At 43.1% G+C, this 22500-nt stretch overlaps 2 protein-coding genes across 4 annotated transcripts in view; one reads left to right on the forward strand and one right to left on the reverse strand.

Annotated features, from left to right (window-relative positions):
• rnls (renalase, FAD-dependent amine oxidase) overlaps positions 1–2669 on the reverse strand; it is a 13792-nt gene extending 11123 nt beyond the window's left edge. For both annotated transcript variants that reach the window (XM_080788580.1, XM_080788581.1), the window contains exons 1-3: positions 2473–2669; positions 1806–1911; positions 1251–1393 (exon numbers count right to left, since the gene is read on the reverse strand). In XM_080788580.1, coding sequence (XP_080644706.1) covers positions 1251–1393; positions 1806–1911; positions 2473–2590 — 367 coding nt within the window. In that variant the 5' untranslated portion in view covers positions 2591–2669. The remainder of the gene's footprint in view (positions 1–1250; positions 1394–1805; positions 1912–2472) is intronic.
• Positions 2670–3336: 667 nt separating this feature from the next.
• Positions 3337–22500, forward strand: part of lipf (lipase, gastric) — a 23309-nt gene continuing 4145 nt past the window's right edge. The window contains exons 1-7 of one of the 2 annotated variants that reach the window (XM_080788897.1): positions 3337–3460; positions 9390–9582; positions 12885–12999; positions 16132–16330; positions 17997–18106; positions 18711–18847; positions 19801–19947. In XM_080788897.1, coding sequence (XP_080645023.1) covers positions 9394–9582; positions 12885–12999; positions 16132–16330; positions 17997–18106; positions 18711–18847; positions 19801–19947 — 897 coding nt within the window. In that variant the 5' untranslated portion in view covers positions 3337–3460; positions 9390–9393. The remainder of the gene's footprint in view (positions 3461–9389; positions 9583–12884; positions 13000–16131; positions 16331–17996; positions 18107–18710; positions 18848–19800; positions 19948–22500) is intronic. The other variant, XM_080788898.1, reaches the window with a different exon arrangement.

Genomic DNA, 22500 nt, shown 5'->3' on the forward strand with positions numbered 1-22500 from the left:
GCTGTGTGATCGGTAATACTGTTGTCAACCATCTTATGTACGCAGATGATCTGGTCATCTTTCCTCTTTTCCTGATTTCGCATTTGGTGAAATGCTGAAAATGGCGGATCTGCTATTTTCAGAGCGTAACACAAATTGACAGTGAATCAGCATTTCAAAATTAGCATTTTAAACCACAATGTGAGACGCTAGAGGGTTTTTAATAACAAAATGATAGGCAATAGGACTATATAGGTCGAATATGACATGAGGCATTTAATAGCAACTTAAATAATACGTTGCTAACCTCGCCTCACCAGGCTTTACCACCTCAGAGGAAAGCCTGGTCTGTGTTCCAAAATCGTCGTGTGAACCGGTCTGGAGCAGATGGTGATTTACGTCATGTTGCAGTCACTGATTTGTAGTCATTTAGGCAGGAAAGGCGTAATAAGAAGAATTCCGCCATTCGTAGTACTGATTCCGTCTCGTGGTTTCCTGCCAGATGACTACAAATCATTGACTATACAACATGACGGAAGTTACCATCCGCTCCCGAACCGGATTATATAAACCCCAAATGGAATGCTGCCCGGGGGCTACCCCGTCCACTTCTGTCCCTCAAATGAACAGTTTGGACCTCGTGGTCACTGTCACAAACTGTAAAGGGCAACTTCCCCTCCGCTCCACAAGGAGACTCCACAATGGTTCAGGAAGGACTTGTGGCAGTGCCTGCACTTCCCTCCCTCTCACTTCCTCCCAATAAAGCAGGCCTGGATGATGCTCACTTGTCCTTTTGTCTTCAAACACATGCACAGCCACCTTTGTGTTTGCTCTGCGCGTGCAGACGTTTGCCAACAATGCGTCTTTTGATCTTGCATCAACGTAAGTTATCCCCCAATGATGTGGATTATCTTTTGTATTGATGTTTTGATTTATACTGTTGAACTTTCTAGATTATTTGAATAATATGCAATATTAAATATATGATTAAGAAGGGCCATACTATATACTATGGTTTGATTGTTTATGTAGAAAGATACTATAACTATTTTATTTCCTTTTTTTTATTTATAGAACCATCGAGGCAATCGTCAAAATGTGAATGTCAACCTTTTATTTGCGAATGTCAACACTTCCTGCAAATAAAACTGGATAGTATAAAATCCTGGTTTCCTGGTGGTCTGTGGCTCCAGTTGAACTTTATGACCTGTTGTGCGTACCTGATTGTTTGAGGTAGTGTTTGGACCTGGTGGTCACCCTGTTGTGCGTACCTGATTGTTTGAGGTAGTGTTTGACGACAGACGACATGCCCAGTGGAGTCATGTAGTGCGAGCTGCCATCCTTGTTCGTCATCCCTTCTACCGGAGCGTCCAATCGCTGCAGGATGCCTTCAGACAGGAGCTCCTCGTAGAAACTACACACACACACACACACACACACACACACACACACACACACACACACACGAGCACGCACGCACGCACATACGCATGCAAGTATAACTGTACTTAAGTACTGTACTTTGATTTCTTTCCACCCTAAAACATGATCATCAGGTATTATGATTATATAAGGAGGAGCTTTTTGAAAAATAGCAGATCTACAAGCTCACAATGCGTCGCGATGTGACGCATTGTGAGCTTGTAGATCAGCTATTTTCATGATTTTCTTCTATACATTTGTAACCTGTGGAATGGGACATTCTGCACAATGAGTACTTTTACTTTTGGCACTATAAGTATATGTCGACACACGCACACACGCACGCACGCACGCACGCACACACGCGCACACGCGCACACGCGCACACACAGTGTGGTGTTTACCTGTGGTGGGACTTGGCATACTGGGGTGTAGCTGAGATGTACTGAGCTCCCAAATCCACTGAACTGGAGCCATAATCTGGACTTCTACTGGTGGACATTCTACCTCCTGGAGAGAGAGAGAGAGAGAGAGAGAGAGAGAGAGAGAGAGAATTATTCTTTTTACTGTTTTGTTCCACTTTTGCTTTGGCAATACACATATGTTTTTCTCATGACCCCAATGACTTTTGAGAGGCAGTAGACCACACACACACACACACACACACACACACACACACACACACACGATGGGCTATTCATTATTGTGATTATAAATATGAATGAATTATTACATATTTATAGATAGTGCATACAAAATACATTCCGTTATATATGTACATACAGACGTCCTAAGAGCAGTCATTCATTAGGAAAAAGAAAATCCAACACTAGTACTTGAACAATGAACTACTATTATATGAGGTCGGGCACAGCAGCCTCCAGAAAACCCACCTGAGCCTCTGGACTTAATTGTCCCACAACCCCGGCCTAAGGTGACTTATATGAGGTCCAGTAGGGCCTAGAATGGCTCTTAATTGTTGTTACATACTACCGGTATGTACAGTACATACTGTATGTAACAACAAGAGCCATTCTAGGGCTAGAGGTCCAGCAGCCCCCAGAAACCCACCTGAGCCTCTGGACTTGTCCCACACCACTAAGGTGACTTTGTTCTGGAGTTCTCTCCTCAGCAGACACGCGCACACACTGCCCGTCAGCCCCGCGCCGATGATTAAAACCCGAGACATGATGATGATTGATGTTCAATATGTTTTACAAATCATATGTAGGCTATATGTCCTCCTGGTCCTGCCTGGGCTGACATTATGCCCCCCATACAGCTGTTGCAACGAAAACAGCAGATCTGCAAGCTCACGAAGCGTCGCACGCGCGACGCGCCGTGAGCTTGTGGATCTGCTGTGTTCGAGTCTCCTCCCACCGAGTGTGTTAGGAAACTGTTGGACGACCAAAAACACTGGCGGGGGTTCCTGTGTTGCGTTACATTAAAATCGGTGACCTATTTGATACGGTTTCGACGGAAGCAACCGCTGTTTATTTCTTAGAGTATATATTAATATATTATATATTATTAATATATACTCTAAGGTTTATTTCCGCGGAATTCCCGGTGCGAATTTGCGGCTGGAAACGATTACGTTTCAAATGTTCCAAAATCAATAGTCTTAATTTCCTCCATTAATGTTCTTTTTATTAGGGGGGTTACAAACAGTTAGGCCTCATCAATCTCAAATACAATGAATGAAGGTTTGGAATGACTACATTTGGATTTATGTATATGAAATTTAGCTAGAATAATGATCAAATTATTAATTTATACTTCGTTTTTCTTCTTTTTTACTATCATCATTACTGCAGCCAAAAAGCACGAATCCTTCGTGATAACGCAAAACAACGACCCCTGGCGTCACATAATTCCACAGGTCACTAGTTTGCTTAAAGAAGCGTGCAACGAACATCCGTGTTTTTGACGTCACTATCCTTGCCTGTTACGTAGAAGAGGATCTCTCCTCCTCTCTTAAATGTCTTTTAAGAAGAAGAAACATTGAGTCCTCCTCAGACTATAGTTCTTCTGTTCTGCTTCGTCTACACTGCGCAGGGTGAGTCTCTTCTGGTTAAAGTTGTTTGTTGTGTTTATAACTACCGGTATGGAGCATAGCCTAAATTGGTCCTATATACAAAGACCAAACGTTTCTTTTCTTGCATGCAAACTAACTAAGAACACAGTGTTAAGTGTTTGATAGCAGGTTTAGAGTCTCATTGTTTATACCTAAATGTACAGATTATTAATTTGATAGCATAATGTTTACTTTAGACTGATGCCAGTTTATTTACGGACTGGGATCTGACTGGGATCCTATAGATAATAAGAGGCACTATACTGCTGATATTTTCATGTATTTAATTGCCTAGCTGGTCTTTCTGGTTAAGAGCGTCTGTTAAATGCCTATACTTGTAAGAAGTGTAGGCTACCATACATTCCAAGTGCTCACTGCGTTCGCAATTACCTTAAACTTACATATGAAATTACTTTAATACAGTGGGTATATTTTTGAATTAAACTTCTTGTTGTGTGCATATACATGATCACGTGTTTGAAATGAATCTTCAGCAAATGAAAAAAGCACATTCCAAACAATTTCAGTGGTTTTAAATGGAATGATATTACTCTGTTTATTGATATGAGAGAGGGGTTTCATTTACATTGTGCAATGTAAAATATGAAAACCAGAACATAATCACTAATCAACTTACATCAATATATAATAATAATAATAATATAATGCATCTACTCAATAGACACCAATAGAATATGGATGTAATGACAGTTATCAGTTATTACAACTGTATTGTGAATGTGAAACTAGAAAATACTACCACTACTACTTATAACAACAACAATAACAATAACAATTATAATAATAAAACACATCTAAAGCCTATATGTTGTCTGCTCAATCAGAGCCAGATTGGTATCTTGTCTTGCGTTTGTGTGTTGATAGTTATCAGTAATTGTAAATATGAACATTGACAGTACGAGAGCATATTGAAAGCAATATTTTGAACCCGAATAGCATCCTTATCCTGGGCATGTAATGCATTCACAAAACTCACAGTTGTTACGGCATTTTGAGGTAAGGTTGTAGATCTGCTATTATCGGAAAAGAGATTTGGTGTAGGGGGGGGTGGGGAGGAGGGGTCCAATTTTTTCCTCCTGGAATTTTCCCCAGTGAGGGGGATTACTTTGTAATATGCTATTGGCTGTTTGTATTCTTTTTGGAAAAATATGAAAAGATACTCCTGTGAAAAGGCTATATTATTTGACTTATATTGAACCTATAAACAATTTAGTATTATTTAGTATATGTAAGGTTTTGCCCCCTCAAATGGTAACCTGACGCTGCCAGATCCAAAAAGCTTGCTACACAAATTTGTTTAACAGCTTATTGGGATCTGGGATCGCGGAATCAAATTCGATGACGGGGCTGTTCCTTTTTTTCAAGATACATGGTAGATGATTGGATGGGAGCGTCTGTCTATCACCGTGTGGGCGTGCAAACACAACGAATCATATTGACGTGTCTATATAGCTTCACATCCGGTTTTGCACATATCCCGCCCTTAGCTCACGCTGATTGGTTCGGTACGGGTCGGATCTGCGTTAGCTCAACCCCCTCAGAAATCCCAGATCCAAATAAACTGTGAAACAAATTTGTGTAGCAAGCTTTTTGGATCTGGCAGTGTCAGGTTACTCAAATGGTACCTCGTCAGATAATCCCCACATATCCTACAACAACTTCTGTGAACAGACTTCACTGTAGTAGCTTTTCATAAATTATATTTGTACTTCTGTTGTCATGTCTGTTGTTCTGCTGTCATGAAAGTTTATAGTTAGAGAAATTCAAAGTTCAGCCGTCTGCTGTCTATAGCCTCTCCCACCCCTCACTGGGGAAGATTCTGGGAGGAAAACAGAAACGGGGCGAGTATAGTCTTGTTACCGTACAGACCCCTGGATGGGGGACCTGGCTGGGTCAGTGAGCTTGTCGATATTCGCTATTTTCTGTGAAAGTGTAACCCCGGATGCTGGGGTTGAAGTGGTTAAGTTCGCTCTCCTCTGCCTCCATTGTGAAACACACTGCAGCTTTGTCACAAGTGAGAGTGTTTGTGATGTATCTTAGCTGCGAGGTTTCCTCTTTGGTTCAGTTTGTTTTAGCCATAGAAAAAAAGAAAACGCTGTTTCATCACTTTCAGAACCTCTTTTCACATGCATTGTTTCTATACTTAAGTCCATAAGGCTTTAGTCATCACCATGCTCATTGCAGCAATGATGCACACATGCGCATAATGAGCAATGACATTGCTCATTATGTGCATGTGCAGTGAAATGTCACTCCAAATATATTATTGTACAAAGTACAGCCTAATAATAAGGTAATTAACGTTAGTAAGTATAGACTTGTAAGTAGTATGATTTAGGGCGGCTGTGGCTCAGGAGGTAGAGCAGGTCGTCCAATGATCCCTGGGTCGGCGGTTCGAATCCCGGCTCCTCCTCCTGTCCACATGTCGAAGTGTCCTTGGGCAAGACACTGAACCATACATTGCCTCCAATGAGTCGGTCGGTGTGAGCTCGCCACCATTGGTGTGTGAATGTGGGGAAGTGAGGACGCTGGCGTCGACTGTTCGCCGCTTCACCTCCCAATGTATGAATGAATGAAACATTGTAAAGCGCTTTGAGCACTTGGAAAAGCGCTATAAAAAAGCAATTCATTATTAATTCATTATTATTATGATTGATTGATTGATTAACAAGTATTTATTAACAGTTTGCTGAATTACAGTACATTTCAAGCACAAAACTGAGTGGACGACCCAATAAAGGATTACACTTGTTTACAAGAGGGTCCACCATGTTCAGTTCATCAAAACGTTTAGAGAAGTACAAATATACACTATTTGGCGAAAGAACAGATCAGGAATTCATCATAAAGGAGGTAAAAAAGGGAAAAGAAACATACAGTATATTATACAGTGAGGGGTAAAACAAACGTGGGTGGTGGTCGGGGGGGGGGGGGGATTCAGATTTTACGGTGGCCAGTTTCGAATTGCAGCCGTCCGTATAGGTGCCCTTTATAAGAGCGGTTTTGAAGGAGTCAAGGGATTTCCATGTCTTAATGAGTACAGTATAGAGAACACTTTATGCTTTAGCTATTGAAAAATAGCAGATCTACAAGCTCATAGCGCGCCACTCGGTGGCGCGCTATGAGCTTGTAGGTCTGCTATTTTTGAAAAATCGAAGAACGACTGACATTTTTAGAATCTGATCTCAGGTCAGAATGGTTTAATCAGACCAGTGTGTGTCCAGTGGAAACCTTGTATGAATCTGATCTCAGGTCAGAATGGGTTAAACCAAACAACAAAATTGAATGACGGCCAGACTGCAGGTGGCACAGTGCTGCCCGGTATATACGCGTGGGTTATTATCAACTATAGCCACATGAACAAGGGTTTTTAACCTTTTTCACCAGAAGAATATACCTTGTTTTGTTTTTTTCCTTGGTTGCATCTTTGTTCTTTAATACATTCTGGACGGGAACCCCTTTTGGTGTTTTAAGCATTATGCTATACTTTAGCAAATTGAAAAAAGAATAGCAGATCTCACAAGATCTCACTATGGGGGTCTGTGCCCAAATACACACCAGTAAGACGCGCAAACGCGGGAAGCGAACGCAGCTCGTACATATTTGGGTTTTGGACGTATAGGTTTTGGACGTATAGCTGCTTTGGGGACTCCTTATATGGTTATGGCTGAGTCATGGTGACACAAATCACTCAGCTCCATATATGGGCACAAAAGCGGGACAGACAGACACACACACACACACACACACACACAGACAGACAGACAGACAGACATGATCTGCTAGGTCTCATAGTAAGTGCTCACTGCGTTCGCAATCACTGCGTTCGCAATAATTCTGGGGGTCCTTGACATGAAATAGGTTGACATAGAAAGTAAACATACTAACATATGTTTTTCAGAAAACTGTTTGATTTAGAAGATCTTTTTTTTTTGTTTTTATTTTTTTAGAAAAAGTAGTTTTTTCCCGTATTGATGGAAGCACGCAGTACAGTGGTGCCTCATAATGGAGTCCTGTACATTGGAATGCGTGTGGCCCACAGTCTAAAGTTTAAGATGTGCTTTATCTCGTGTAAACAGCAAGTGCTCCAAGCCAACCCTATATATGTATGTCAGAGATTACGTGCTGTATGAGGGGAAGTCGAAAATGCACCTGAAGGGACTAGACTTTTTTTTGTAAAGCTCTTACTGTAGTGTACATAACCCTCTGTGGATTATACAGATATGTGACTTGACCTTTTTGATCCTCATGGACGTATACTTGTAGATTACACCTACTTTATGTGGATTATATTTATTTATTATTTTTGTTAGTACAGTATAGCATGCACAGTAGCCTATACGTCTGCTGCTACTGTATGCTCACGCACCCTTTCATATCTTATCTCAGGTTCCATGTGGATATGTAGATTTATTTCTGTTGTTGTTGTGTATTTTCATTTTTATTCTCGTTTGAAAACCATCTTCTTCCCTTTCTTTCTTCTATGGAAAATGACGATACGATGGGAATGATGCCCAAAAAAGAAATTCACCCATAACTTCTTTACTTCTCTAAACCTGTGACACGTGACTCACAATAAAGCTATTCTGATTGTGATTCTAGTGGCTGTATGGTGTTGAGAGAGAGAGAGAGAGAGAGAGAGAGAGAGGTTAGGGAAGCAGAACTGAGTCATTTGTCATTTGTGTTGTGGTCTCACAACACAAGTATTTGCAAAAATCACACCCGTGTGAACCGAGTGGTGCAACTCCCCTCTCCCCCCCCTCCCCTCCTCTCCTCTCTCTCTCTCTCTCTCTCTCTCTCTCTCTCTCTCTCTGTCATTTAAGCAGGCAACAGTGCAGCACTAATACTAATCTCTCTCAATGTTTCTGGAGTCATACTCGTGCTCATTAATACATACATATGAACACATACGTGAACACGGACATTGCTGGTTGTAGGAGTGGTTGCACCACTCAAAAACTAAGTACAGGAAGAGAGAGACAATAATAAACTGAAGTGCCCTTGTGTATCGGGATGAGTGAATCCATGGTGTTACTATTGCGTGTGTTCTGTGTTTGTGCGCGCGTGTCACTTTCTGACAAAAAGGTATTTTCCAGCTATATTTCAGTACAACAGTTTGCCAAAAACACAACCATTGCGAATCCATTTCAGACCCTGTATAAGCATATACTTGATTGACGCTGCTGAAAATACAAGTCCAAAGTAAGTGTAACAGAGTCCTGTGTGTCCACCTCCACTCATCATGTCGTGAGCAGTAGGCTAGTTCTGTGTTCAAGGCCAGACAGTGTTGCACATTTCACAACACATCCCAACATGACCCGTTTCTAGACCGGCCATTTTCGCAGAATGTTCTCCTATTTTTGCCAACTGTTTGCCTCTCGTGACAAGCCCAAATTCGGGCCACCAGGTTGAAAGTGTTTTTTTTTTTTTTAATATATATCGGCTGCATAATTGTTGTCAGTGTTGTCAGTGTTGCAGACAGTGTTGTCATAAAAGTCAAATATGTTTCAAATGTGTTTTATTTGAGCAGTGGGCGGCGGTGGCTCAGGGGTAGATCGAGTGGCTGGATGGGAACGTCAAGGTTGCCAGTTCGAACCCTGTGGGCTCCCCCGGAGTTAGTGTCAAAGTGTCCTTGAGCAAAGACACTGGACCCCCATAATTGCTCCTGATGTGCTGGTTGGTGCCTCGCATGGTTTCCGCCGCCATCGGTGTATGAATGTGCCTTGGATAATATACAACAATCTTAGTCAAAACAAATGTCAGACAATAAAAGTCAAATGATGACAATATCTCGGGGCTCTGCCTCTGATACTGACACCTATTGATCGACTTAAATGATTTAAGTGATTTGTGATTTGTGATTTGACTGATGTGTTGGTGTGTGTTGCAGCAGGATGAGGATGCTGTGCGTAGCCGTGTGTGTGTTGGCCGTCAGCGGGCTGGTCCGCGGAAGTCCGACTCCTCACAACACCAGGTCTTCCGTCCAAAAGCACAGTCTCCGTGGCGGAGGGACAGCCGCCCATGTGGACAGACGCTTTGCTGCGGCCAAGCCTGGTGTGGACCCCGAGGTCAACATGAACATAGTGAGTGACACACTAACACACGCACCACACGCGCACGCCCGTTGCGTCGTGATGTTCACTGTATTTATGTTGGCCTATTATGACATGGCTGCAGGCACTCATGTCAGTTTGAATAGGATGTGGGTTGTGTTTATAATCTCCAGGCTGAAGTTCAAGTGTGACTTCACTTTCCCTAAACGGAGCTGCGGGTCACATGAGGGCTCACACAGATTTAAACGTGTGACTGCTATACGTCACACGTTCACTTTAGGTCCTCCTCCAATCTCGGAACACTGTTTAAAAAACCCATTCTGGGTGGGAAGGGAACCCCTTTTGTTGTTCTAACCCTTGTGGGTTTTGGGGTTCTGTACAGTATGTACACAGTATTAAAAATAAAAAGAATGCTGCAGTAAAAGTATTTTATATTTTTCAGAAAAACCTAGGTCAGTATTTATTAGAAGGCATTTTTAGAATTGGTCTCAGTCCAAAATGGTTTAAAAAAAACCTGGCTTACTTGCCATGGGTGAATGGAAACAACCAGGGGGTGAGCTGACGGTAGGTGGCGCCGCCCTCCTGGTAGTTTGAAGATGCACGCGAGCCCGCCGCACACCCATTCACTGTTATCGCACATCGCCGTGAAGCTCGCTAACAAAACCTGCCGATCGACGCCGAGTGCCACAGCTTTTAAACAATAGGAAATTAGAAATGACCGCCCTTTGGATGCATTCTGAAGTATATAGTCTAAAGAGTTCATGTATTTATTTAGCGAATGCAAAGCCAAGCGGTTGCCTCCTGGTCTGCCGTATGGTCTGGAGGGTGACTAAACTAATCCTCCGTCCAGTCTTTGGAGAGGACAAACTTTAACGTGCTCCATAGTTTGTTCCTCTCCACAAAGCACACAGTGGTCTTGGGCTATACTGGCCCCGTTCGTGAAGGCTGGCCAAGCAGGGGCCATGTTGTCTAGTCCTGAACCTATTGAGCGTAGAGTAGACCACTGTCTCCTTGGGAGGCTGGTGCCAGGGGGACCTGTTGGTTGGGGTCTGTCTCCTTGGGGAGGGTGGGTGGTCCCAGGGACCTGTCGGTTGGGGTCTGACACTGTGGTGTTTGTTTGGGACCTCATTGGACTCCCATTCCCTTTTCCAAGCTGATTGGATGGTGAAGTCAGCTGGAGCTAATGTAACTCTTTAATGCTGTTACTAAAGAGTTAATAACAGTGGCTGATGGATTCATGAACTAATTCAATTACAGAGGTGACGTTTGCAAGGTACATAATTATGACAACACTAAAAGTTTGCTCATTATGCAAGTAAATACAGTAGAATAACATTTGATATACAGTATATTGTGGGTTAATCAATGTTCTACATTCAGAGGTTAATTCACTCGCGAGCACGTGCACGGGACATAGGCTCACTGGTTTAAAAAAACCCACAGCCCATCACTGGAAACAACTACACAGTAAAGTGTTAATCTAACTCTGACACTGCACAAATCAAATGTAACCAAATGGACGTGTGTGTGTGTGTGTGTGTGCGTGTGTGTGTGTGCGCGTGCGTGCATGCGTGTGTGTGCGCGTGCGTACATGCGTGTGCGTGCGTGCGTGTACGCTACCCTTTGGCCCCCATATAAACTGAGTCACTGACGTAAAGGTCATGTTCCGTCACATGTACGTACATCTGAGTGGGAGTTGTTCTGAACGAGGTTGCGCTTCAGTGTTATAACGTCTACGCAGGCTATCAAATAAAATGAAAACATTTCGAACAGTTGTTTCAGAGTGGAATATAATCTTTATCGCCCGGTCCATATTGCGGACAGGGAACATGTGATACGACGTTGGGAAATAGGTCAGAAATACCTTTATTACCCTGACCCCCTTTTCTGGATGATAAAGACTTATTTATTCATCCCATACACTAACACCAGTGGTTAAAACTTTGCTTTTGTGTCAGGGGACCCCAGGAGAGAAGATTTAATACAAAAAAAAAAGCTAAACTAGCAGCTCTACAAGCTTGTGCTGAACTCTGAGCTTGTTGTATATCTGCTTTTTTAAAATATGGATAAAGTATAGTTAAACTTATATTTATAATACACGTCAATTTGGGGGTCCTTTCTTGACCTGGAAAACTTTTAAAACCACTGCCATAGACTGTAAAAAAAAAAAACGATACAGACGACCCCCATTAGTTTCTATACAGACCTGTTTTGAAGCTCTTTGGGGGGACCAAAACGTCAGCGAGTGAAATTGGGACCCTGCCAGTGTGCTTATTGGCTGAAGGGGAGCGAGGGGTGGTTCCTCACTCAGGTATAAGCCAGTCACAACAAAGCCCCGAAAGCATACCCCATGCTTTATCAGAAATTTTAAAACGAGTGATTACAAATGGATATACATTAACAGTACACTGATGGTTTTGCTGCGTACTGTATGATCAGAACCTGGGCCTGGGGCCGTGGCTCAGCGGTCCAGGCACCTTGGCTGGTGGTAATCCAGTCTGGCAGTGTGCCGCGGGTTCGACTCCCGATCCCGACGGCCTTCACTGCATGTCACCCCCCCCATCTCTCTCCCCCATTGCCCGTCAGCCTACTGTCTGTCCCTCCATAAAAAAATAAAGACAAAAGCCACACAAAAAAAGAAAAGAATAGAACCTGCACGCTCACGTCCTGCAACGATGACGCAGTATAGCCTATACATTTATTTACGTTTCGAGCCTCGTCACTTTTGTCTGGTCATACCCGAGAACTAGTGTTACCACACCCACATTAATAAAACAATAAATGACACTAAAACCCACATATTGGCCATGACATGAAGTCATTTGACTTTGCTTTAGTGTGAGTCACTTTGCTGTGTGACAGATCATCGTCAGATCGTCAGACTTTAACCTGCTGCATGTGTGTGTGTGTGTGTGTGTGTGTGTGTGTGTGTGTGTGTGTGTGTGTTTATGTTTATTGAAGGATCCCCATTAGAGACACATGACTGAGCCTCTAGTCTTCCTGGGGTCCTGAATAAAACAAATACAATGCAAATGTACAAAAATATAATATAAAAAATACAATTTAAAATAAAAACTGAAAAAAATAATAAAAAATAATAAAAATAACAAAGAACACAGATACAAAGAACAAATTCACATTATAAATCAAAAGAACAGATTTACAAATCACAGTTATGTACTTGGCAAATTGGCTAGGTATATCTTGATATTCTTTTTGAAAGTAATTTTGCTATGTATTGTAGAAAATATGTTTTTGGGCAGTGCATTCCAGAGAGTTATTGACCTGTGTGTGTGTGTGTGTGTGTGTGTGTGTGTGCGTGCGTGCTCCAGTCAGAGATCATCAGGCGGTGGGGTTACCCAGCGGAGGAGCACGAGGTGGTGACGTCAGACGGATACATCCTGTCGGTCAACAGACTCCCACATGGAATCAGAGACACCACACAAGGTATATACTGTATGTTATGTATGTACAGTTATGTGGGACCTGCACGCAAGGTATACTGTATGGATATGTACCGTGGTTCCCAAACCTTGCCATGTCAACGGACCCCCACATTGACACGAATTAGCCCCGCGGACGCCCCATTTGAAGAGAACTACAGTGCAGAAACATAATTGCCTTCTAATGAGCATCAACGACCATCACCTGGGCACAGTCACAGACACACACAGCTCCCCTCTACAGTGCTCTACTACTCCCGCCCATAAGAGAAGGTTTTGACGGCTCTAGCAGAGATTCTCAACCCGTTTAAATTTCAAGGGCCGCCCCGGTTGACACGCATTAGTCTACGGACCCCCCATTTAATGGCATTTCTATCTCTGAGACCCCCCCGGTTTATATTGTAAAATTCATGTTAATTTAACTCTGAGAGTGTACAAATGGAACATTTGTACACATTTGTGGCGAAATGAAGAAGTTATATTCAATTTAAAGAGGACTACATGACTGAACCTTATGTTGCATTTAATTTAAAAAGAGGACAGAGGTCCCTCTGTATGCCCAGTTAAGATCTGGTGCTTTACCTCTGGCAGTTGAGGTTGGCAGATATACTGGCGTTCCTGAGGAGCAGTGACTGTGTGCTCTTTGTGACCTGGGAGTTGTAGAGGATGAGTTTCGTTTTGTTTTCTATTGTCCACTATACCATGATTTAAGAAACTTTTTATTTGAAAAGATTCAGGATAAGACCCCAGATCTGTTTTGGATGTCTGAGTGTTTTATGTTAAATTGGTTGTTGCAGTAATGACGTTTTTGTTTTTGGAAAATGTATAGAGAAAGCATGGCAGTTACGTTGGAGAACTATGTATCCATGAGTAACTGTCTATTTGTGTATATGTGTTATTATATATGCACAATTTTGTGAGTGTCTTGTAAGCCCGTGCGGGCTGGGCATCTTATGATGTAGGACACTTTAATAAAAACTCTATCTATCTGTACACTCTCAGAGTTACAGACCCATAAGGGTCCATTTTGGTTCCAAACTATCATTTGGCTGGGGACCGCACCTGGAACTCCCTCAAGGGCATTTATAGGAGGCCCGGTGCCAGAGGAGATAAAAGGTTCCTGGCCGGGCGTGCACTAGGGAACATACCTGGAAATCATTGCGGACAAGTAGGCCTGGAAGCATTTCCATGTAGTGATTTAAAAAACCAATAGGAGATTTAAAATCGATTCTTAAAACTAACAGTGCAGGGACTTTAACATATATAGGTGTAATGTGTGCTCTCTGTCTGGTCTTTGTCGACACACACGTCATGCAGCTGCGTTCGGAAACAAGCTGCAGATTGTTTTTGTTTGGGGGGGGGGGAGACCAGACAGGAGAGGCTTACAACAGTCAAGCCTGCTGCTAATAAAGCTAATCAGCCTGAGAGTGAAATTATCAAATTGTAGGCATTACCATTCATTGTAGGCATTACATTTACTTTGAAATACGTACAGTAATTGTGACACTATAGCCGCACTTCTACAAGCTCACAACCCTTCGCACTGTGAGGCGTTGTGAGCTTGTAGATATAATAGGCTATAGTTTTGTATGCGACCATTTGGTATTAAAAGGGTCTTAAAAGTCATTGAATTGCAACTTTACTCACACTCGCACTATAGCCCACAATGCATAATTATGTACTGTATGTTGGTTTGCTTATTGTTGAGTGTGAAAACAATGTCGCTCATTTAAGCTAATCATCCGCTAATCCCCCCCAACATAATTGGTGTCAAGTGCAGGTAGAGGGAGAGATAAAGAGTCACAGGATGGGATAAAAGGCGACTCATCTCTCTCTCTCTCTCTCTCTCTCTCTCTCTCTCTCTCTCATTTCAGCCCTATATCTCTTTTCCCTCTCTTGCTGTCTTTCAAAACGTTCTAGTGAATTATTAACTGGGTCCAGTACAGTGCAAAGCAATGTAGAAACGATTCCAACAATGTGAGCTCGTAAAAACCAGAGTGGAGTCTGGCCAATTGGCCAAACATCAGCGCCATCTCCTGGCAACACTGAAAAATATCACCACCTCCACTCGGTCAAAGCAGAGATTATTATTTTCCAAAAGCTTTATCCCACAATTTTGTAACCCATTTTGTACACCCAGTGTCAATTATCTAATGTAATCCTGGGCTCCATACTCCCCTCTGCCAACATGGGGAGAGCAACGGCCTGACCTCATATGCTTAAAGCAAAGAAAAGCAAAGATTCTTAAGCACTCAGCACTGCGGAGTCAGGTCCACAAACTGGACCTGAGTTGGCTCTGTACTCTGCACTGCTCTTTTCTCATCTACACCAAATCCCTTTGCCAAAAATAGCATTTTATAGCAAACTCATTAGTATATTATATATAACCTCTTAATTCTAACAACAAATGCACACTTCTCCCGTTTATTTTACAAGATAGTTTTTCTTTTGCAATGTGTCTTGATTTATATTTGGTTTATTTCAGGTTTGCTTTGGCAATATAAACATAATATGTTTTCTCATGCCAATTAAGCCCCTTTGAATTGAATTGAATTTGACAGATTTTTTGTACAGATTCTTTACTTGATTTCACTGTTGATTGGTGTAGATTGTGGTCCCTGAGACAATACTCGTATCAAATAGGGGTCTGTGTGGCCTGGGAACCACTTTTGGTGTTTTAAAGCATTATGTTATACTATAGCTATTGAAAAATAGCAGATCTACAAGCTCATACTGCTCATACACCGAGTGCCGCACTATATGAGCTTGTAGGTCTGCTATTTTTAGAAAATCGTGAAAATGTGCCTCAAATCGAATTGAATATACATATTATTACAGAGTGAACATTTTAACTCAAATCTTTGCTTATGGGGGAGGTCCCTGGAACAACATATTTTCAGATAGGAGGCATATTACATCTTTGGGGTCCTTGACATGAAATATTGAGAACCACTGATATAGAAACATGAGGTTTTTTCAGAAAGAAATACATTTTAAAAATACATTCTTTGACGTCAGGCCTAAATGAGTGAATGCATATCGAACTGGGGGGGTCCTTCAAATGTGAAAGGTTGAGAATCAACTGCTATGACGTTGCGTCCTCCTTACCTCCTCCTCCTCCTCCTCCTCCTCCCAGGTCCTAAGCCCGCTGTGTTGCTGCAGCATGGCCTCCTGGCAGCAGGCAGTAACTGGGTGACCAACCCTCCTAACAGCAGCCTGGCGTACGTGCTGGCGGACGCCGGCTACGACGTGTGGCTGGGCAACAGCAGAGGGAACACGTGGTCCAGGAAACACACCACCCTCTCGCCTCTACAAGACGACTTCTGGAAGTTCAGGTAACGCACGCCACGCACTACCTACTAGGCAATGTAACGATATATATATCGCATATCGATATCTATATCAATGTTAATCCCGGCGATATGAATCGATTGAATGACATAGAGAAACCGACAGAGTCACTTTCAGGAGTAGTAGAGCACTGTAGAGGGGAGCTGTGTGTGTCTGTGACTGTGCCCAGGTGATGCTCATTAGAAGGCAATTATGTTTCTGCACTGTCAAAAGTAATGCTACTTCTTTTGCAATGTAGTTAAATAGGAAATGTGAAAAAAGCTCGGGGGAAGATAAATGATATATAAAAGAACCTGTAATTTTTCTGGAAAATATTTTGTTTTAACATATCGTGAAAGATCGTATCGTGAACCTCATATCGTGATACGAATCGCATCATGAATTGAGTGAATCGTTACATGCCTACTACCTACTACACAGTACGCACCCACGCACGCACACACGCACACTATAGGGGTTGACACTATAGTGTTTCAGAGGTCTGTAGGGCGAGTACAGGTCATCATGTTCTACTTGCCCACAGGTCTTGTCCACTTGCCCGAAAGGTAAAATGGGCATTATAAAATGATGGGTATACAATTTCAATTAAGGTTCAAAGGTTCAAGGTTCAAGGTCTTCATTAATGTCGCAGAAGGGAAATTAGGTTTACAGCAAGAGTAGTGGTTTAAAACATACAAACAATACAGGACAGCAACAGACATGAGACACCATAGCAAAAACAGAGGTCTGGGCGCATCTAGTGCAGGTATAGAATAAAAAAAAGAAAAAAAAGAAAGGCTATACATTCGGAAAAAGTGCTATGATATAAAGTGCCGGCATAAAGTGCTTGTTTCAACATATCATCATCACATTACATGTTGCACGAATCGAGGCAGGGACAAAGGAGTGCTTACTGTATATCTGTTGTTTTTGACCGATGGCAACAGGCTGTTGCCATGTTGCCAATTACCGCTCGTTTTAACATACTATACTTTCTACTTGCAAATCCTGGGCCTGCACGATATAGACACAATAATGTCATACCTCAATATCTATGCCAAATATCTCAATCAATCATCTCAATATAGCTACACCCGCCACAACATTCACAAGTTGTGCGGGTGGGATGCAGGGCATGCACATGCACATGGCTGCCCGAATACTAGTACAGTTTTTGAGCGGTGCCTATAACCTATAAGTATGTCTGTCTGCAGTATGGCCTCAACAGCTGCAATTATACCACTGGCAGCAAGCCAGTGGTGTTGTTGAGCAGCCTGCACCGCTCAGATTTTGTGACTCACGGAAAAGAAGGCTTAAATGAGCTGAAATTGAAGCTAAAGCTATATAAGCACTCGGTCAAACCATGAAAGATTGATTATCACTGGCATGCCCTTAAGCCTATACATTCAGCAGGGCACACAGCAGCATCCGTCATTCTAGGACTATGCAGAGTATCGTTTCATTTCCCTCTGTGTGTGTGTGTGTGTGTGTGTGTGTGTGTGTGTGTGTGTGTGTGTGTGTGTGTGTGTGTGTGTGTGTGTGTGTGTGTGTGTGTGTGTGTGTGTGTGTGTGTGTGTGTGTGTGTGTGTGTGTGTGTGTGTGTGTGTGTGTGTGTGTGTGTGTGCGTGCGTGCGTGCGTGCGTGCGTGCGTGCGTGCGTGCGTCCGCGCAGTTATGATGAGATGGCTCAAAAGGACCTTCCAGCAGTAGTGGACCACATCCTGAAGACAACGGGCCAGGAGCAGATCTTCTATATAGGACACTCACAGGGAACCACCATAGGTACCACACACACACACACACACACGCACACACACACACACACACACACACACACACACACACACACACACACACACACACACACACACACACACACACAATGCCAACCTGGGGAGAGCCCCAAACTGAGCTCATGCTTCCTTTAATGCATGAGGAGTGAGCAGGCCACTTCTTTTCACCTGACAGGGGGAGAGTTTAAGACGTAGCACGTGGAAGGAACACGCCATTCCAACCAGTTTTCTTCCCCTCCATCAGGCGCCCCGGCAAGAGCATACTGAAAACTGGAAACACTTGCAGTTCAGTAAAACTTGGTTATTGTCAGCCAGTTAGAGTGTGACTATACAACATTTTTGCGTTTATGTGCGTCTTGGAGTGCTGTGTTTATCTTTGGGGGAAGACGGGGCAGGAACCGAAAGCCTCGTACTGAACACAGTTATGCATATCATCAAGTGCTGCTGTGAATGACTCGCCAAACTGTACGTGTGTGTGTGTGTGTGTGTGTGTGTGTGTGTGTGTGTGTGTGTGTGTGTGTGTGTGTGTGTGTGCGTGTGTGTGTGTGCGTGTGCGCGTGTGCGCGTGCGTGTGCGTGCGTGCGTGCGTCCAGCCTTCTTGGCGTTCTCCAGCATGCCAGAGTTGGCCAGTAAGATCAAGTTATTCTTCGGCCTGGCTCCCGTGGCGACAGTGGCCTTCACCTCCAGTCCAATGACCAAGCTTTCTGTCCTGCCCGACGTCCTCATATGGGTAAGAACCACGCCTCTGTCCGTCTGTCTGTCTGCGTGCCTGTATAGTCGCGTCTCAAACGCATCGACTTCAAACTCGGAGGAAAAGTAAGTAAGGGAGTGCATGCAGTGCCTGGCGTCAAGTCACCCGATCCCACCGATATTCCCATACAGTATACTGCCCATTTAGTGGCATATTCGTATTTACTGTAGACAGATGTCGGGTTCACTTGTTGACCTGGCTTCCTATAGTTCCGATATACATTATTATATTATGTATTGATATTACAATGTTGTAGACTGCTGCTATAGGACAGGTACAATGGGAACTCCGACTGGTATAATGGCCCTGGGTATTGTTGTATAACCTGGTGGGGCATGTAATTACAACTTGCATCGTTCCCAAGTAGACCGGTGCCCAACAGGCATGCTTTATTATTATATAATAATAATAATAACTACCTATTTTCACTGACAAAAACAAATGGAAACTAAATGAAAACTAAGCTACGATGACTAAAACTAAGACTAAATATACTGACAATTTCGTCGACAGATAAAAACTAGACTAAAATGTTAGGAAGGGAATAGTGGACAAGAGATCCAGTATAAGTAATTTTACTCTTGGTTGCATGCTGAAAATAGCTGATCTACAAGCTGCGTTGTGAGCTTGTAGATCAGATATTTTCAGCAAGTGTAAAAACACTCATTACGACGGCATCAAGACCCAACCAAAATACATTTTAGTCGACTCAATCAACTGTAGATTTAGTCGACTAAAATCTTATGACATTTAGTCGACTAAAACTAGACTAACACTAAGACATTCCAGGTGACTAAAATGTGACTAAAACTATAAATGAAGTTTCAGTCCAAAGACTATATGACTAAACTAAAATAGGGATTTGCTGCCAAAAACAACACTGTTGGTCTTCTTGGTTTGCTGACAGACTGGTTGCTTTTTCTTCCACACAGGACCTGTTTGGTAGGCGGGCCTTCCTGCCTCAGAGTGACATGATCAAGTGGTTCGCGGAACACTTCTGCAGCAAGGAGCTGCTCAGTGAGCTGTGTGGAAACATCTTCTTCCTGCTCTGTGGCTTCGACGAGGCCAACCTCAACATGGTGAGCTCACAGCACACAAGAACATATACACCAGCTCACAGCACACAAGAACATCTACACCAGCTCACAGCACACAAGAACATCTACACCAGCTCACAGCACACAAGAACATCTACTCCAGCTCACAGCACACAAGAACATCTACACCAGCTCACAACACACAAGAACATCTACACCAGCTCACAGCACACAAGAACATCTACACCAGCTCACAACACACAAGAACATCTACTCCAGCTCACAACACACAAGAACATCTACCAGCTCACAACACACAAGAACATCTACACCAGCTCACAACACACAAGAACATCTACCAGCTCACAGCACACAAGAACATCTACCAGCTCACAGCACACAAGAACATCTACCAGCTCACAGCACACAAGAACATATACCAGCTCACAACACACAAGAACATCTACACCAGCTCACAACACACAAGAACATCTACACCAGCTCACAGCACACAAGAACATCTACACCAGCTCACAACACACAAGAACATCTACACCAGCTCACAACACACAAGAACATCTACACCAGCTCACAGCACACAAGAACATCTACACCAGCTCACAGCACACAAGAACATCTACACCAGCTCACAACACACAAGAACATCTACACCAGCTCACAGCACACAAGAACATCTACCAGCTCACAACACACAAGAACATCTACACCAGCTCACAACACACAAGAACATCTACCAGCTCACAACTAGAGTTCTCATCGGGCCCGAAATTTGAAGCCCGGCACGGCCCGGCCCTAACTGGGTCAGCCCGAAGCCCGGCCCGGCCCTAAAAAATACCATAATGTTAGGCCCGAAGCCCTATAAAGCCTGACAAAGAAAAAAAAGAACGCCACTTTTATTGCATGGCCAGCAGCAGCATGCGCCGTCAGTGGTTCACTGACGGCGCATGCTGCTGCGCTGCTGCGCTGCGCTTTTTTCTTTCAGTGTGTGTCTGTGTGAGAGTGAGAACGGAGTTCAATGGACTTATCGCCGAAATAAAGGATTTATGTAGCTCATTTATGTACCATTTCCATATCATTCTAATGGATTCCATTTCCAGTGGTGGTGACGGTGAGTAGGCTACTGTAGCTCCCCGTTTCCTCTGAAGTGAAGCTATGTCCAAGACCCCAAGTATCGTCCCCGTTCGGTGTCCAAAAGAACAAACATAGCCTACAAAGTTTACAAACCATCCATGCACCCGCTCATGGCGTGTCTCGACAGCTTAGAGATCTGTTATATATAACGAGGAGCGCCGCTGCCGCACTGAGGGACGGCGGTTATAATACTAATCATTTTGTAAATCAAATAGCCATTAGCCTGTAGCCTGCAGTGGACTGTAACATTGCGTGGTCAGATCATACACTACAGTACAGAATATAGATCGTTGGTGACTATATGACGTTGATTAGGCCTAATGATTAGGTTATTCATCGCAGCCAGCTGGGTTTAACGAGATGGCTCAGTGCAACTGTTTTTGTTATGTTGCAGTCTATCGTGTGATAATCCGATTGATTTATAAAACATTTAGCATTATAAACTGAAGCTCATTTGGTGCGCCGCAAACCAGAGGCCAGCCAGCGGTATAAACATTAAACAAGTTAACAACCACCCCACCGTTCACTTCTCTCTGCCTGCGCAGTCAGTAATCCATTCCAAGCCCCCCACCTCCACTCCTCCGTCTTCCTCCTGTCACAAGTGAATCGCCATAGCGCAGCCCTCTTCATAATAAAGACATACTTGTAGGCTATATAGCCTACACATTACACAAATAACAGAATTGCTATTTTTATTATAATAACATTTTTGAAAAAAGAAAAAAAGAAAATCACGGAAAATCACAGAGCCCGAGGCCCGGCCCGGCCCGGCTAATTAGCATATTTTTTGGGCCCGGCCCGGCCCTAAAATGTCGGGCCGGGCCGGGCCGGGTCGGGTTCGGGCAGAAAATGAGAACTCTACTCACAACACACAAGAACATCTACACCAGCTCACAGCACACAAGAACATCTACACCAGCTCACAGCGCTGTTTGCACGTTGTGAGCTTGTGGATCTTCTATATTTTCAGACAGCCGAAGTTTAAATAGGGCTGAAGTGTTTTGTAATAATACTCAAAATCTACAATGTACTGTAACTATAATGACAAACGTTTTCAAATAATTGTAAATTGTACAATATTTGCCTCTGAGACGGAGTGGAGTAGAAGTAAAATTGTAGAAAAATGGAAATATTTAGTAAAAACGTGAACTTATTATTATTTACAATTTAGGCATTTAGCAGACGCTCTTAATCCAGAGCGAGTTACAGTAGGCCAAGGACAAGACGTGGTAATACAGTACGTCAAGTTTGTGGTGTTGGATCAGACTTTAAAGATATGGCGGGGTGCCATTTTGGTTGCGTTGTAGGCCCAAAATCGGTCTGCAACGCTTTGTCAGCTGTTGCACCTGTAACAATAATAATAATAATAACCAGGGGCCAACTGTTCAAATCACTGAATCCCAGTATATTCAAGTGGATCACATTCAATAATCATGCCGCATT

This window comes from Protomyctophum bolini (genome assembly GCF_963924005.1).
Source record: "Protomyctophum bolini genome assembly, chromosome: 18".
NCBI lineage: Eukaryota > Metazoa > Chordata > Actinopteri > Myctophiformes > Myctophidae > Protomyctophum > Protomyctophum bolini.